At 41.4% G+C, this 17,850-nt stretch overlaps 1 protein-coding gene across 1 annotated transcript in view; it reads left to right on the top strand.

The window, feature by feature from the left end:
- LOC118854012 (long-chain-fatty-acid--CoA ligase 1-like) overlaps positions 1–17,521 on the top strand; it is a 76,789-nt gene extending 59,268 nt beyond the window's left edge. The window contains exons 12-21 of the mRNA XM_036764316.1: positions 1,191–1,325; positions 2,027–2,161; positions 3,882–3,977; positions 6,561–6,633; positions 8,630–8,718; positions 9,438–9,554; positions 13,212–13,355; positions 13,884–13,985; positions 14,937–15,008; positions 15,675–17,521. Coding sequence (XP_036620211.1) covers positions 1,191–1,325; positions 2,027–2,161; positions 3,882–3,977; positions 6,561–6,633; positions 8,630–8,718; positions 9,438–9,554; positions 13,212–13,355; positions 13,884–13,985; positions 14,937–15,008; positions 15,675–15,815 — 1,104 coding nt within the window. The 3' untranslated portion in view covers positions 15,816–17,521. The remainder of the gene's footprint in view (positions 1–1,190; positions 1,326–2,026; positions 2,162–3,881; positions 3,978–6,560; positions 6,634–8,629; positions 8,719–9,437; positions 9,555–13,211; positions 13,356–13,883; positions 13,986–14,936; positions 15,009–15,674) is intronic.
- The last annotated feature ends 329 nt before the right edge of the window (positions 17,522–17,850 follow it).

Below are 17,850 nucleotides of genomic sequence, written 5' to 3'. Positions count from 1 at the left end.
AAACTTGTGGCAAAAACAATTCCCAGAAACATCTGCTCCAAGGACCATACCTGAAATTGTATACACTATTCTGTACTAGTAGGCCCCTACCTCTCTACCATGAAGGTTGGTATCCTTTTTTTCACAACCACCAAGACAAGATATAGTATCTTCAACTAAAACCAAAAAGCAGACAAGTATCCCTTCCTCCCATAAATAAAACAAAATGTATCCCAGTCCTAATCCTCCTCTACCTTAAGGATTGTATTAATCCTAAAATATGTCATCTAATGTTAGAATGGCCCCAAGATTTTAGCTAAAAGTTCTTTCACAGGCATACCCGGCATAATACGTTCCTCCAAACACTCATGTCGTAGTATTTCCAGCATGCATAGATTCATAGGTGTGAGGATTCCTTTCATCACTGAAGACCATAACGACTTGTTGCCTTTAGTAGACCGTTTTCATGAACTGTAGCTGAGAACCTTCACCATCTAGTGGCTGCCCTCCTGAGGATGAGCCTTTCTGGATTTAGCTAGGGCAGATCTTGGACTGTAGAACATGGCCCACTGCCAGACTGGCCCCTAAAGCCGTAACAGCTTCTAAGTCTTAGATAGGTCCTGCGGAGGCTCTCAGAACCACCTACCACCATTCACAGCCCACTCAGGTATCAAAGGACTTCAATGGATGTTAACATTAACAATATTAAACTAATGTTCTGACCCATGTTATTTGGCAATAATATCACGACCAGAGGCCATCTTGTTTAAGGCTCTCATTTTGTAAATGAGGAAACTGAGACCCAGAGAGATTATCAAGGTGCTCAGACTCCAGGGCAGACCTGCCCGAAATCCTTTGGCATGCTGCAAGTGGCCCGCGGGCCACAGATTGTGCCAGCCTATTCTAGGGCAGATATTCCTTTCATTGTACAAATAACTCATTTAAAAAAAAAAACACAACCTACAATATGTCAAACTCCACTATAATACCCTCCAGCCAGTTGTCTGTATATAACAAATTCTGTGTGTAACTGCTTCCTATAACATCATTTTCCCTATTTTTATGGAATACCAACAAACACTGTTAGGTGGGATTGTCTGGGTTAGAGAATTTAAAGGTATTTGGAACTTGGTGGCCAAACCCAATCTGAGATGATCTCACCAGAAAGTTGCTGGTTCCTGAATTCACGCCTTCCTGTTCCCCCTCTCCAGAGTGTCATACTGTGTCATGGAGCTAAAATTGGATTCTTCCAAGGAGATATCCGGTTACTTATGGATGACCTCAAGATGCTGCAGCCCACCATCTTTCCTGCAGTTCCCAGACTGCTGAACCGCATTTTTGACAGAGTAAGTTCCAGCCTGTTCAGGAGGGCTGGAATGGGGAGAAACTCTAGCTCCAGGGAGGAAGGAATCTTTTGCAGGGAGCAGTATTGAAGTGCCCTGAAGGATGAGCATGGAAAAGCAAGAAGCATTTGTTAAGTGCTTACTTTGTGCCAGGCATTGGGAATACATATACCAGTAAAAAGAAAGATATTCCCTGCTCTCAAGGAGCCTACATCCTAATGAGAAAGACAGTGCACAAAAGGGAGCTTAGGGCAGGAAGGGGGACTTCATCAAGGGCATTCTGTTGAAGTCTGAAAAGTCAGAAGCACAGCCAGGAGGCAAATGAAGGTTGGCCAGACAGGGCCACCCCCCACAATGGAGGCCCCAAAATAGGAGGAACTCTCAATGGGAGAAGGTGGCTAACATGGTGGAGGAGGAGTTCCAGGGGGAAGGAAGAGTCCTCAGGAGCCCAGGGAGGTTCCAGGATGTGACAGCAGCCAAGGAGGCATGGTAGCAAAGCCTGGAAAATCAGAAACAGAGCCAAGAGGGGAATGAAGATAGGAATATGACAAGAAGAGTACCTGCAGTAGCTTTAATAGCTGGGGGCTGGGGTGGGGGGCAGGGTGGAGATTACTGGCTGTGTGTTCATTGTCAACTGCAAATTAAACTGCTGTACAAACCTTTTACACAAGGAGCAACCTAGTAATCATGACTTGGCTTGTTAGATTTTTGGACAGGCCAATACAACAATGAAACGGTGGATCTTGGATTTTGCTTCCAAGAGGAAAGAGGCAGAACTCCGAAGTGGTATAATTAGAAACAACAGCCTGTGGGATAAAATTATTTTCAACAAAATTCAGGTAATAACTGGATATGCAACAATTTCTCTTATTACTTAAACTAGCCAGGGTCCAAATTTCTAAAGGGGCTTTTGAGGAGGAGGCTAGAAAGGATGTGAGTGGTGTGTGTGTGTGCATGTAGTGTTTTATTCCTTAGATACTTAAATTTTGAAATTCAGTCATTGGCATGGAGCTAGAAGGGAACTCAGAGTCATCTAGTCCCAGGCTTCTTAAACTTTTTCCACTCGGGATCCCTTTTCACGTTTTGGCAGCCTTTCTTGGCACTGAGTGGCGTGACAGCATGCACAGTGCAAAGTGCGTGTGCTTTGTGTTTAGAACCAAGGCTACAGTGAAGTTGTATGATGCAACATGGGCAAGCATTGCCAGAAACACCTCAGATTCATTATGCATTTGATTTTTAATTAATTTTTGGTCATTGCACATTCAGAAAGCTTTTACTGTTGCTAGATTTCTCGTGACCCCTTATGGGGTCAAGACCCACAGTTTAAGAAATGCTGAATTAGTCCAACCTCCTCACTTCACTGAGGCCCAGAGAAAAGGAGTCATTTGCCCAGAATCATATAGGTAGAAAACATCAGAGGTGGACCTTAAACCCACGTACTTTGATTCTGCTGCTGTTTGTATAAACAGCAGCAGCAGCAGTAGTAGTAGTAGAAGAAGATGATGATGACATGGACTGTTTTGCCATTTCCTTCTCCAGCTCATTTTACAGATGGGAAACTGAGGTAAAACGGTTACGTGACTTGCCCAGGTCACACAGCTGCTGGGGGTGTGTAAGACCAACACTACCAGCACACAGGAGGGCTGATGGCACAAGTTCTTTGATCTGCTTTTCTAAAGAAAAGCACCTAAGAAGGGGTCAACAATATTACTTTAATCAAATTTATATATATATATATATATATATATGTATGTATATATATATATATACATATATACACGTATATATACATATATATGTGTGTGTGTATATATACATATATATGTATGTGTGTGTGTGTGTGTGTGTGTGTGTGTGTATACGCATATATATATCAGGGGAAAAGTCAATACCCTGAACTTCAGAACAAATACAAACAGAAATTACATAAACAGAGAAGATAACACAATCAATAGACAGGGCTTCTGTTGTCTGCCCAAATCACAATACATACATAGTTACTAGAGAGAGAGTGGTACCAACACGTGGGTTTTCAAAGCCAGTCCTTAACAGCTACCCAGAGTCTCATCTGGCTACATCACAGAAACACTCTTCTCATGAGTGAGCCCCAAAGCAAAATGCTAACCTCAGAGTATATATACACTTCTTCAGGGTCAGAGGGCATCATAATCCTTGTGACCCATGCTCATGTGACTCAGGCTTCCATGTGACTTAAACAGGTCACATGGGCCTATTAATGGATGGGAAAGATCTTCCCATCAAGCAAAAAATACATTAACAATGCAGGTGGTGGTATTTTAATCCCGACTCTGGGCCCAGCATTCATTCTCTGTGGCTTTCCAGATTTTCTGACTTCTGTCGAGGTCACTTTAGCCTAAGTACAATTTAGCATGGCCTTCAGAGATCAGAACTGGACCTGTGGACGGGGCGCTGGTTCAAAGAGGCTTCAGTGCATTAGAAGAATTCCTAACAATGCTGAGCATATAAACTGCAGGGAGCATCCATTCTCAGACAGTCACCCAGCATCCTTTTTCTTTTTTCCCTCTCTACCCCTTTAAGGCAAGTCTTGGAGGGAAAGTAAGGTTTATGGTCACTGGAGCGGCCCCTGTATCAGCAACTGTTCTGACTTTTCTGAGAGCAGCACTTGGATGTCACGTAAGTTGTCAAAGTTGTTTGGGGGTTTATCCAGATGAGCAGTGATGTTGGGGAAGCATGTATGTGTGTATACGTGTGTGTATGTGTGTGTGTGTGTGTGTGTGTGTGTGTGTGTGTGTTTTATTCCTTGCTTGGGGGAAGAGGCAGCATTTCATTTGACAGTTTTGTGGCTGGGAGAAGAAAAAACAAAATCATAGCAAATATGGGGAAGGGAATGCATGTTGTCATTCCTCACAGTCCAGTCTTTGAATCTTTTGCGTGATGATGTGAAATTGCCCGTTCTGTTCCCTGCCTTGGTCAGCGCATGCACTCCTTAGGCGTAGTTGGGCTTAATGTAGTCTTGAACCGTGGAACACAAGACCCCTGTGTGCCCTTCCCAGCAGAAGCCTATCTCTGCCCTCCTGTCCTTGGTACACCATTTATGAATGGGACATTCACATCTGCCATACCGACCGAGTCTTTTTTGTTTGTTCAGTAGCTGGGATTGTTGTACTTGGAAGTAAGGGAATTGTCCATGTCTTTCATAATAATAATAATAGCTAGCACATATAATACTTTGAGGTTTACAAAGTACTTTTTATGTGTTATCTCATTTGATCCTCAAGACAACCCTGTGAAGTAAGTGATATTCTTATCCCCATTTTACACATGGGAAAATTGAGGCACTAAAGCCATAAACTGACTTGCCCAGTGTCTCACAAGCTAGTAAGTGACTGAGGCAGGATTTGAACTCAGGATTTCCTGATTCCAAGTATAGCACTCCATGTGCTGCACCACCTGATTGCCAGCTAGTGCTCTTAAGCCCTGGCCCACCTTTTCATAGAGTCTGCACGGCTGGGACCAGAGAGTCTCCACAAGTGACCAGGAGAGAATCTCCTAGTGCTCACCTCAGAGATCTATGGGGAAATCATGAGACACCGACAGCATTTCTCACTGACAGACCCAACTCTCATCTCTTTACCAAGAAACCCTAAGTTTTCATGTAACCTAGACTTCCTGGAAACCATTTCTGTCTTTGGCGTCTAAATCTTCTCATTTCTTCCTTGAAAGACCCCTTTTGTAAGACTCTCTGTTACAGTATGTATGAATCTCACAGTCAGCTGGATGTGAACTCTGAAGCTACTAGAATCATTGCTTTAGAGCTAGGTAGAGTTAGGGTTGGCTGCACCAAAATTGACCAGGTCCTTTGACTCCAGAGGCAGTGATCTGTATTCTTAATTATGGTGATTAGCTATATACACACGTATACATATATATGTAGGTATATGCATATGGGTGTATCTATATGTGTCAATAGATAGATGATGGCTGGATGGATGGATGGGTGGATGGCTGGATGCTATATCTTGTCATGAAATATCAGTATCCTGTGGACTGACCCAAATAGAATTCATCCACAAGGAATGACCCTATTTCATACAGACTATTTGTTAAGCTAAGCTATGGAATCGATCTTGCCACAGTGAGCAGAACCACTCAGGATAAATAGTTCAAGGCTGTGGGTATTAATTTCACTGCCTAGAAGAGGCTTTCCTTCTCAAAGAAATACATTGGAAATGTTGAGGCTTTAAAAAAAAAGAAAAAGAAAAAATGTTTTATTCAGCTCTTGTCTTTTATTGAGATTGGTATTAAGTTTAGAATAAAAGTTAAACAAAATTCAATAAAATTAAGTTAAAATTGTAAATAGTTTGAGATTTACAGTCTATGGAAAAGGGGAAATATAAATGTTACAAAACAATAACTTCTTAATTTTGTGTCCCGTCTAGTCTCTCTTTCATATACAAACTTATAATTCCAAAGGAATCCAGGAAGCAAAAGTAGTTAAAAATTCCCTGCTTTATAGCATTTTGTCTTTGTTATTTTTTAAGTGTTTGCTTTGCATAGTATTTCAGAGCCAATATTACCAATAGTTTATGGCTAACATTTCTAAACGTTTTTTGCTCCTGACTTAACTCTGGTAACAATTAAGCAAGACTGGCAGCCTTAGGAAAGTCCACAGGGTTCAGAAATTATTCTGTGATGGTGTGACACAGAGCTTCTTAACCTTTTCTGTGCCTTGGGACCCCTCTGGCAGCTTAGCTGTGCCTGTGAACCTCTTTGCAGAATAATGTTTTTAAAGGCCTAAAATAAAGTCCATAGGATCAGAGAGGAAACCGATCATATTAAAATACAGTTACCAAAATGTGCATTTTTTAAAGTTCATGAACCTCAGTTGAAGAACTAATGAGTTGTTAGCAGGTTTGACTGGATGGTTAGATCAGAGGAATGTCATAGACATATATGTGTATGTGTGTATACACATATATACACACGTACATACACACATATATACACATACACATATACACATATATGTGTGTATGTGTATATATGTGTGTGTGTGTATGTATAGTCTGTGTCTGTGTGTGTATCCTTTCTTTCCTCACAGTGGTCAGGTAGAAATTAGACTCAGATAAATGGCCGACTGGACTAAACTAAGGCACGTCCACAGGAACTCAGGCGTTTGTTGAATGTGGCCACTTTCAATAGTGACATAGAACTTTTGCTGCCAACAAATAACTTTTAATGTTTTTGATATTGTAGTTCTTGGAAGGATATGGACAAACGGAATGCACAGCTGGATGTTGCTTGACGGTACCAGGAGACTGGACAGCTGGTATGGTTGTACTTCTCATGATCTCTCTAATGTTAATTTAGTTGACCAAAGATTTAAGGGGGAACTCCCCTAACTTCTGTGCACATTGAGTCTTCAGACCAAATAGTTTGTAGCCAGCTGAACTGCACAGTGGTTGCTGTGTCTTCTGCAGTGATCTATGGCAGTCTGGCTTCATGTGTCTTATCTTCCCCCTGCATTTGTGCCTTGAAGAAAAGCTTTGTCTCCTATCTCCCATCTTTGTCTTCCCCGCACCGTGGAGCTCACTGAGTTGTATGTGTGTAGGAAATTAAAGGAGCTTTGAGGGCTTGACAGGTAGGGAATTTCCCAGGTGAAAGTCTAGTTTACCAGATCACAACTTCTCTTGGACTTAGTAGATCAAATTCCTTCTGAGTTGCCTAAGGCTGAAAGGTTAAGGAATTTACTCTGGGTGGTACAATTAATCAAGTATCTGAGATCTGACTCTACTACAGCATACCCCCTCTCATATATGCGGGTATATCTGTGTTTGCACACACACATGCATGTAAATGTATGTGGCACATATGTGTACTGTTACATACTAATGCGTACCACCGTTATCAGCATAGAGTATATGTGTGTGTACATCTGATGTTTATGCATACACATGTATATATGCATAGGGAATGTGGAATAAATGTGTTACATATTGTTGAATACAAAATATTCATTGTCTTACTGACGCTCAAAGATGACTTCTCCGCAAACTAAATAAATGATCTAATAAGTCCTCTAAAATGATAAAAGACATGCTTAGGATTTGTAACGTGGTGTTGAGTTGGGCTTTTTGGTCTTTTGGTCAAGTTATTGGCCTTCAGCAAAGCATTCTGAACGTCCAGCCCAGGAAGTTTCAGAAAGGGACTTCCAGTTCTAGCTTAGAGAAGACGTGGGTTCCAACCTCCACATTTTACAAATGAGGAACCAAGGCCAGAGGTTAAGTGACTGGCCTTCCTGACTTGGAGGTCAGCATAGTCTCCATCACATCACCACAGAATACACACATACATACATACATGATATTCATGCACCTGTGTATGTATGTTTGTGGGTATGTGTGTATATATAAACTTTATTGATACACATCTACACACGTGTGATGTGCATAATGTCCTAAATTGTAGGCTTTAAGAGCAGGGACTACCTATGTCTTTTAAATTTTTCTCTCTTCCCCCAGTGCTTAACATAGCGAATCAGACTTTTTCATTTTTCAGCCCAGACTTTTGACCTAATTGTATGAGGAAACTCCCTGACATGCTAACTCCTTCTACTGATGCTGATCAGCAACTAATTTATAATTTATAGCCTAAGACAGTTATCTGGAAAAACAGATGTTCAGTGATTTGCCTATGGATATACACAGCATATGGCAGCACTTGAATAACCAGGCTTATGGTCTGGGGTCCATGAATGTTACAAACGAATGAATGAATACAATTTTATATATAAATATATATAACTTGCAGTATAATTAATCTCCTTTGCAATTTTGTGTATTTTTCTTTATACACTTAAAAAGATTACTCTGAGAAGGGGTCCATTGATTTCACCAGACTGCCAAAGGGGTCCATGACCCCCCCCCCAAAAAACAGAAAACCTCTGATCTAACCACCGCATCCCTTCCTAGCTTTACTAACCACCATACTGGACCCTTAATAAATGTGTTGAACAGCTAGGTAGCCAAGTGGATAGAGTGCTGCGCCTGGAGTCAGCAAGATTTGTCTTTGTGAGTTCAAATCTGGCCTCAGACACTTACTGCCTTGTGATCCTGGGCAAGTCACTTTTTGCCTCAGTTTCTTCATCTGTCAGATGAGCCAGGGAAGGAAATGGCAAACCACTTCAGTATCTCTGCCAAGAAACCCCAAATGGGGTCACTAAGCGTGGTGGATGAATGTTGTTGAAGACAAGTTCCTGAGCCAGGTGCCAAGGGGACGGTGACCAGGCTCAGATGAATGATCATTGTATTTCATTTGATGCATAGGCCACGTTGGTGCTCCAATGCCTTGCAGTCTTGTAAAGCTTGTCGACGTAGAAGAAATGAATTACTTGGCTGCCAAGGGAGAAGGTGAGGTGAGTAAATTTGTACTGATTGCTAAAGCTTCACCTTGTCTCCTTTTGTTGCTCCTGACTTTGAAGAGAAGACAGCTGCATGTTGGAACTGCTAGGTTTAATCTAATTGGTGATTCTTGAGTGGAACATTTAATATTGTTTAAGATGCCTTTGCTTTTGAATTAGTAGGAAGGAGACACTGTGGGCATGGAGGACAGAAGCTATGTAGCAATGACTCTATTCTTCCCCCAGGGCAGCAGGAAAAGAGCTGGACCCAGGGGCTTGTAGAACCCAGAGGCCTCCAGTGGCACTTGTCCTTGGTGCTTAAGTCCTAATTACCCTTGGGGGCCAATTAATTCTTACAGATTAAATAATGTGATCATAATGACCTAAAAGTACTTTCTTGGGAATTTGGGGCCAGGAGTAAGACAGGGACTAACTGCCCTCAGCCCTAAGCGTTGTCACCAGAGCCTACCCAACAGCCCATCTATCACTGCTTCAGGCTTCAAGGGAAGATGGGATGGTGGAGGTGGGCCCCAAGATGCTAGGTTAGTCCAATGTCCTTGTAAAGTATTTCTCTGGCTTTGGAGTACGGAACAGAGGAAAAATTTCCAGCTACTGGGAGAAAATTTTTTTTTCCTTTTCAGAAAAGCCTTATTAAATCTTGTAAGTTGAACTTTATCTCCACTTTAGCAGTTCAGTTTATGGCATTAATGGTATGAAAATCCCCCTTTTCTCAGATATGTGTGAAAGGGCCAAATGTATTTAAGGGCTATTTGAAGGAGCCAGCAAAAACAGCAGAAGCTCTGGATAAAGATGGCTGGCTGCACACAGGAGATATTGGAAAATGGTTACCAGTAAGTAAATCTCTCCTCTTTTCTCTAATAATTTACTCTAAAACGAGGTGGGGTGGGGCAGAATCTGCTGGGTCTCACATCCGCCTCACATTTCTTACCCATCCCTGCCCGCATTGAACCCTCCCTTCTAACAAAGAAAAACAGTGAAACAAAAAGAGCCAGTATATCTGAGAATGTAGGCCACCCTCTGCCCCTCTAGTCTCCTCTTCTCCCATGTTTCATCCTCTGTTCTCCAGGACCAAGACTGAGTATCACAATTACCCACCTGGCTTCCTTTTAAAGCTCTTTTTACTTACATTTTGAAATCATTTTCTGGTTCTCATTTTTCATCTCACCAGTTTACGTAAATCTCCCCATGTTTCTCTGAATTCTTCACAGTCCTCATTTATTACAGTACAGTAATCTTCCATTACATCCCTATACCACAGTATATTCAGTCACTTCCTAGTCGACTGGCATTCAGTTTGTTCCCAGGTATTTGCTGCCAACAAAAGGCTGGTATGAATATTTTGGCATATCCTGAAACTTTCATTCTCTCTTGACCTCCTTGGGGTGTGTGCCCAGTGGTCATAAAAATAAGGATGAGGCTCACTAGCATTTATATGTGCCAGGCACTGTGCCAGGCACATTTACACAATCATTTGATTTTTATAACCACCCTGAGAGGTAGTGTTATTTTCCCCTGTTTTACAGATGAGGAAACTGAGACAAACAGTAGTAAGGTTTTGGGGCCGAAGAATACTAAAGCTTGAATCACTTTTTTCTTCCAAAATTCCAAATTCTGATCCAGAATGATTGGACCAATCCGCAGTTCCAGCTGTGTTTCCCCACAGCCCATCCAGGGGTGATTATTTCTGCTTCTTGGTGTCTGTTCATTTGCTAATTAAGTTTGAGGTGAAACTGAAGGGTTTGAATTTGTGTCCTTCTTCCTGGTGATGTGGGGCACATTTTCTGATGGTTGTTGATAGTTTGCAACTTTTTTCAAAATTATTTTGACCCTTTTTTCTATTGTGGAATAACGTGTGGTTCCCTGTGTGTGTGTGTGTGCATGCCTGCGCGCATACGTGTGTATGATCTTAATATTTCTTTGGGGAGAGAGTTTGGGCAAATAATTTCACTGGTGTTGGGAACTCTTAGTCAACAAATTCCCTCCATCAATGCAGATCAGGAAGTGTTCTGCATCTTACAGTTTTAGGGGCTTTCTTGGGAACACTGAGATTTGTCCCAAATCACAGAGTCAAAGGCAGGGCTTGAACCCAGCTCCTTCTGACTCTGAGGACTTCTCTCTTACTATGCCACACACCTGCTCACATCTTTGTTTCAACAGAGGCGAAATGTACTTTTATAGAATGCTTGTTGTCCAGCTCTAACTACCATCCTATGATCCTTCTTATTGACATCTGGGATTGTCGTAAGGTGAAGGGAGCTAGGGGAAGAAATATTTACTTTTTAAAATTTATTTACTTATTTTTAGTATACAACATTCAGTTGCACAAGCTTTTGGGTTCCGAGTTTTCTCCCCCTCGCTACTCGCCGCCCTCCCCAAGACGACATGTAATCTGATATAGACTCTACATATACATTGACATTAAACATGTTTTCACATTAGTCATGTTGCAAAGAAGAATTGTAACCAATGGAATGAGCCGTGAGAAAGAAGAAACAAAACAAAAGAGAGAGAGAGAGAGAGAGAGAGAGCAAGAGAGTATGCTTCGATCTGCATTCAGACTTTGTAATTCTTTCTCTGTATGTGGACAGCATTTTCCATCATGAGCCTTTTGGAGATGTCTTAGAATCTTGCATTGCTGAGAAGAGCCAAGTCTGTCAAAGTCAGTCATTGCACAACGTGGCTGTAACTGTGTACAGTATTCTCCTGGGTCTGCTCCCCTCACTTGGCATCATTTCATATAAATGTTTCCAGGTTTTTCTGAAGTCCACCTACTCATCATTTCTTATAGCACAATAGTATTCCATTACATTCATATACCACAAGTTGTTCAACCATTTCCCAATTGATGGGTATCTCCTCAATTTCCAGTTCTTTGCCACCATAAAAAAAGAGCTGCTATCAATATTTTTGTACATGTGGCTTCTTTTCCCATTTGTATGATCTCTTTGAGATACAGCCCTGGAAGCAGTATTGCAGGGTCAAAAGGTATGCACATTTTTATAGCCCTTTGGACATAGTTCCAAATTGCTCTCCAGAACAGTCAGATCAGTTCACAACTCCACAAACAATGAATTAGTGTTCCAATTTTCCCACATCATCGCCAGCATTTATAATTTTCCTGTTTTGTTGTGTTGACCAGTCTGACAGGCGTGATGTGGTACCTAAGAGTTGTTTTGATTTGCTTTTCTCTAATCAGTAGTGATTTAGAGCATTTTTCATATGACTATAGATAGCTTTAATTTTGGAGAAGAAATATTTTCTCAGAATGGCTGTGCAGGTATGGGCAGTAAGAAATACAAAGTTACTCATCCCTTTAAAGGTAGCAAAGGTGCTTCCCAGATCAGGCTAGTTGGCTCTATCCTGACTTTATCTAAGTATTGGGTGTAAACTACATTCTAGAAGACTGATGATAATGAAGCCCCTCATCTGTGGACAGAGGAGTGACAGACTTAAGATGCAGAATGAGAAGTATGTTTTTGGACATGGTCAATGTAGGAATTTGTTTTGCTTGACTATTCAAATTTGTTACGAGGGATTTGATAGTAATTTTTTTGAGTCTGGGAGGGGAAGGGAAAGTAGAGATAATACAGAAAAAGAAAAGGAAAGGAAAAAAGGGTCATTGAAGCAGCTTTTTGAAAAAAAATGCAGAGAAAAATATGAAGAAAATTCAGAAGGAAGCACAGACAAACAGGATAGTGTTGAAAGTGACAGGCTTTCAAATTGAACTTATTTATACTTAAAGAATAATAATGATTTTCTGTAAAAGTTATTAACAGGAATTTGCAGAGTTCTCTGATGGATTAAATTGTGGGTTCTGGTCCAGGTTCCACCCCCGAGCATAGTTATGTAACTACAGACAAGTCAGCATCTCTAGCTCTCATTTTCCTCATCTGTACTGTGAGGTAGGGGAAGCAGTGTTGGAGGGAAGGGAAGCTAGCACTTAGCCAAAGGTGGGGAACCTGCAGCCTCAAGGCCCATGTGACCCCCTAGGTCCTCCAGTTTGGACGTTTGACCGAATCTACCCCTGACCTAGACTGAGGTGTCAGAACACTCGGCCCATTGGCCACATAGTGCTTCTAAATGTGGCCTGAACTGGATTAAAATGTAATTGAGAAAAATTTAACAATATAAATAAAACTACAATAAAAATATAGATAATGTTAGTTTGTGGTCCACAGGGATCCTTATGTATAGTTTAGTGGCTTCTGTCTGAGTTGGGTGCCACTGGTAATAGTAGGCAGCAGGCTGGTCCTGGAGTCAGGAATTCTCACTAGGGATGTGCGGAGGAGTCGTCAACCTCTCTGTTCGCAAAGTCATCTGTCACTTGAGGGGACAATACTTGTTTCTCTTCCACCGGGAGTACACTAGAGGATAGTAATGGTGCTATTTGAATTAAGTCTAAATTGTGACAAGGGCTGGTGGTCTCCAGGTCGGAGCTGTTTCTTTTGTGGGTACAAATGCTCCTTTTGTTTCTCTCTCCTGTCCAGAATGGTACCTTGAAGATCATTGACAGGAAAAAACATATTTTCAAACTGGCACAAGGAGAATACATCGCGCCTGAAAAAATTGAAAATATCTACCTGCGAAGTGAGCCAGTTGCTCAGGTGTTTGTACATGGGGAAAGCTTACAGGTGTGTTCTCTTTGTGGTTTAATGCCCACAGCTATGAAGCAATGGGGGCAGAATAGCTATTAAGACTGTTCTGTTTCTCAGGTATGATTACTTGAGGGGCAAAACCAGACACTTGGATTATATATTAAGCCCAAGAATCTAGAATGTATAGCACTGGCCTTTGGCAGCCAGCCTCCCAAGTGATTAACAGGCAGGTGTGGCAAGGCCTTCTGAAAGCTGATTCTGTATCAGTTTTCCACTAGAGCCTGCACTGAGCAGAGGGATTGAAAGGTGAGAACTAGGAAAGGTTCAAGCATTGCTGTCCGCTGTGGCTGTGAACCTTTATTCACTGTTAACAGACATGATAAGAGCAGGGCTTTCTCAGCATTGTCATACAGAAATAAAAATGGAGATTCCTTTAGATCCAAATAGATTGAGGTTTAGTGTTTGGTTAGCACGTATGGTTCAGGATTCCCCCATGCCATGGTGGATGCTCAGGGACTCCTGGACAAGGTATGATTGTGATTATATGTTATGTGTGTGTTCAAGGCATTCCTCGTAGCTATAGTGGTACCAGATGTGGAGACACTGACTTCCTGGGCCAAAAAGAAGGGCTTCAGCGGATCCCATGCAGACTTGTGCAAGAATAAGGTAAGCGTACAATAATAACCATCACCATCATCATCATCACCATCATCATCATCATCATCATCATAATATAATAATAACACATTTAGCATTCTCTCTATGCCAGGCACTGTTCCAAGCACTTTGCAAATATGACCTCATTGGACCCTTCCCCCACCCTGGGAAGTAGGTACTGTTATTATCCCCAGTTCACAGTTGAGGAGGCTGAGGCAAACAGAGGTTAAGAAACTTGGCCAGGGTCATAGGGCTAATAAGTGTCTGAGGCTGGATTTGAACTCATGACTCACTAACTCCAGGGCCAATGCTCTATCCTCTCCACCACCTGGCTGCCAGTGGTCCAGTAGAGCTACGTGCCCTTCCTGCCTCCCCCATTTTGTTTTAGATGTTCTTGCTCTAAAAATGCACTTTTTATACTTTCCCTCCTCCTTTGCTGGGGCAGGGCTCCTCGCATAAGGAACATTACACATAACATCAGATTTTTTTATGTACTAATTGGTTTTACTGACCTATTTCTCTCTTCTTCTTTTAAAAACAAATTTTGTTTATATAGATATTCTTCTATTCTTCATACATATTGTATATGTACATATATACAACATTTTACACATGTATTTGCTTTAAGGGATTGCTTTCTGGGAGGGGGAAGGGAAAAACACCTACTACATGCCAGGCACTGTGTACTTTATACATATTTTCTCATTTGATCCTCAAAACAACCCTTCCAGGTGGATGAATTTTACAGTTGAAGACACTGAGATTAGGTAACTGGTCCAGGGTCACACAGTAAGTGTCTGAGGCTAGATTTGAACTCAGGTCTTCTTGGCTCCAGGCCCAGCACTCTATTCCTCATGCCAGCTAACTGACTAGGAAAACAGGAAAATCTAGGGCAAGGTAAAGACAAGTGATATGGACAAAAATATTTTTAATACAGTCTTTATTTTCTTGCCTTAATAGGATGTTAAAAAAATGATCCTAGAAGACATGGTGAGGCTCGGGAAAGAGGCGGGTCTGAAGAGTTTTGAGCAGGTGAGGCTTGAACAAAGGTTTGTATCTCTGTACAGCCAGTTTCTTGCCTTTGGAGGTTTTGCTCCAAGTGTCATTGCCTAAGATTGGATTTCGTAAATGAAGTCTTTATTGAATTAAATCAAAGCAAGTGGCTGTGAACAAATTACCCTGTAACATTGCAGAAACTTGTAGAACCTCTGAAAAGATTAGTTACTACCCTCCCTCTAGGTTACTACCCTCCTCTTAACCTTTTTTGTGGCCCAGACCCCTTTGGTGGTCTGGTAAAGCCTGTGGACCCCTTATCAGAGCTATTTCTTCAAATGCACAGCATGAAATACACAGGATTATGAAAGGAAACCAGTTGTCCAGGGTGTCCCAAAAGACTTGGTGCAACTGAAAGCCCCTTAATAAAGGGTCCATAATTTGATAGCTTTAAACTGTACTGAGACCCTGTATTGAAGTATAGTTATCAAAATATTAAAAATGCAAGTTAATGGATCCCTGGTCTAAGAGAACCAAGCATAGCAGTCCCTGAAGGGAGAAGAATGGGCTACCCATGTACCCTGGTAGCACAGTGGCTAGTTAAGCCACTTCCCTCATTGTTAAGTGAATTGTTGTTGTTTGCTCTGCATTGGGCAAGTGGCTTCCACCACCACCCCTCATTGCTTTTGTTATTTCTATGTCCAGGTCAAAGGCATTGCTCTCCACTTGGAATTATTTAGTGTGGAGAATGGCCTTCTGACTCCGACCATGAAGGCAAAGAGACCGGAGCTCCAGAAATACTTCAGGTCACAGATCGATGAACTCTATTCTACCATTAAGATTTGATCTTGAACTCAAAATTATATAGAACCAAGTGTTGTAAACGAAAAATAAAAAAATTAAATTAGAAAAATCAAATTAAATTAAAAAAAAAGATTTAATCTTGAGGAAGATAGCTTGGATAAAACAAAACCGCACACCTCCAAAAGATCCACTTCTACTGTTGGCCTTCATATCGGTAATTTTGACTACAAGAAACATAGGGAAGGAGGCTTGTTTGGACGGGGTTCTTGCCATAGGAATTTTGAAGGAAAACAGAACACTGCCTTACTGTCACCTTGTGTTGCTGACCATTTTGTGGTGATATACAATTTCCAAAATGAGCCTTAAATTGTAAAGGGCAACTGTGTACCTGGTAAGTTATTTGGGACTCCTCAGCCCAAAAGTTGGGTGTTGACTCTTCTCTCCTGATCCTAACCAAGGAACTAGGGCTTCCCAGTTTCTGAGAGGTCACATGTTTGATATGTTCTCTGCAGTTGTCTACTCCCAAGGGTACAGGGCACACTGGAGGAAAAGAATCCTTTGAACAGTGACAGAACACACACACACACACACACACACACACACACACACACACATAGAGACACCCACAGGAGTGGGGTACACCATAATTCATCCAAATACTATTTAAGCCCTCTTTTCTTACCCTTCTTTGAATGAGGGTTGCGAAGATTTCTCTCGCTTCTGCCCTACCATCAGGGTCACCCCAACCCAGAAAAGAAAGAAATGTCTGAACTTTACTCTTTTAACCTTAAGGTTCACTGTAAATCAGAACAAATACAACTGAGCAGATTTGGGGTCACATGTGAATGTCCCACAGAGTGTGGACTCTAACGCAAAGCAGAATGCTACCAATGAGTGCTTTCCAGATCTCTCTCCTTCCCATCCCTCCCCGCAGTAACAAAGCTGCCTTAGACTCGACCGTGAAGATGAGAATTTCAAGGATACATACACCATCTAAGCAGGATCAGCCAAGCTCAGCGGTGATGACCTGGAAACCGTACACCTTATCTCTACACTGCACTAGCCACAATTTCTGTATAATGGTCAACGGGTTTTTAATGTAGTTTTCATATCAGAATATCATGCCGTGATTAATGCTTCTTCTGTTTCCCAGAATAAACTGTCTCGTACCAAACATATCACTTCAAAGGATAGAGGGAGAGGATATACTTCAATACTTTTTTGTTGAAATGGAGGGTGGTAATGGACAGGAATGGGCCCATCTCAGAAGTCTACCGATGATTTCTACAAAATGCTTTCAACAAGCCAGGACAAATGCTAACTAATAGGGGAATGTGTAGATCTGGGGGCAAAAAGCAATTCTTCCTAGGAGTTAACTCCTGAGGGGCTTTTAGTCTAACTGGGGACATGGACAACATTTCAATTTTTACGGGTCTTGGCCATATTTGAATGAATTAAGTTGTCATTTAAAATGATTCTGTTTTTTGGATACATGGGGTTATATGTAATATTGAAGCACAACAAGATTTGCACTAAAGAGATGTCATTGTAATAACACTATTTGGTAACCTAACTTCATAATGTGTGCTCTTAATTGCACAAATATTGACAAAAGTCGGTAATTTGTCACATTGGAGTTTTGGATGTTTGCTCTCAGTGTTGGCTATTTCTATGTTTTATAAACCAAAACAGAATTTCCAAAAAATAACTAAGGAAACCAAAATAAATATTTCTGTATTTCATGTGAATGAAGCGTCTTTTTTTTTAACAGCAGATGTCATAGTTGCTCTGAAGAGGCACGATGGGGAAGCCTTCCCACTCTGCTTCAGTCAGTTGTATGCCTGCTATAATTTTTCCATCCTCACTGACCGTTAACAGCTCTATGACTCCTAGAATAACTGACCTTGACATCTGGTCAAAATGTTGTCAGTAAAGACCCAACATCTGTTGAAAAAATAGCAAGTGCCATTCTGAAAAATGCCAAATATTTTATTATAATGTTGTTTTCCCCAAGATGGTGTTTTGTTGGGATTGGTTGCCAGAGCGTGTCTTTGGTCTCTTGCAGGCTATCAAAGTG

The sequence above is a fragment of the Trichosurus vulpecula genome, chromosome 6, assembly GCF_011100635.1.
Source record: "Trichosurus vulpecula isolate mTriVul1 chromosome 6, mTriVul1.pri, whole genome shotgun sequence".
Taxonomy (NCBI): Eukaryota; Metazoa; Chordata; class Mammalia; order Diprotodontia; family Phalangeridae; genus Trichosurus; species Trichosurus vulpecula.
The sequence above is the reverse complement of the archived record's forward strand: the minus strand, read 5'-3'. Positions and strand labels throughout refer to the sequence as shown.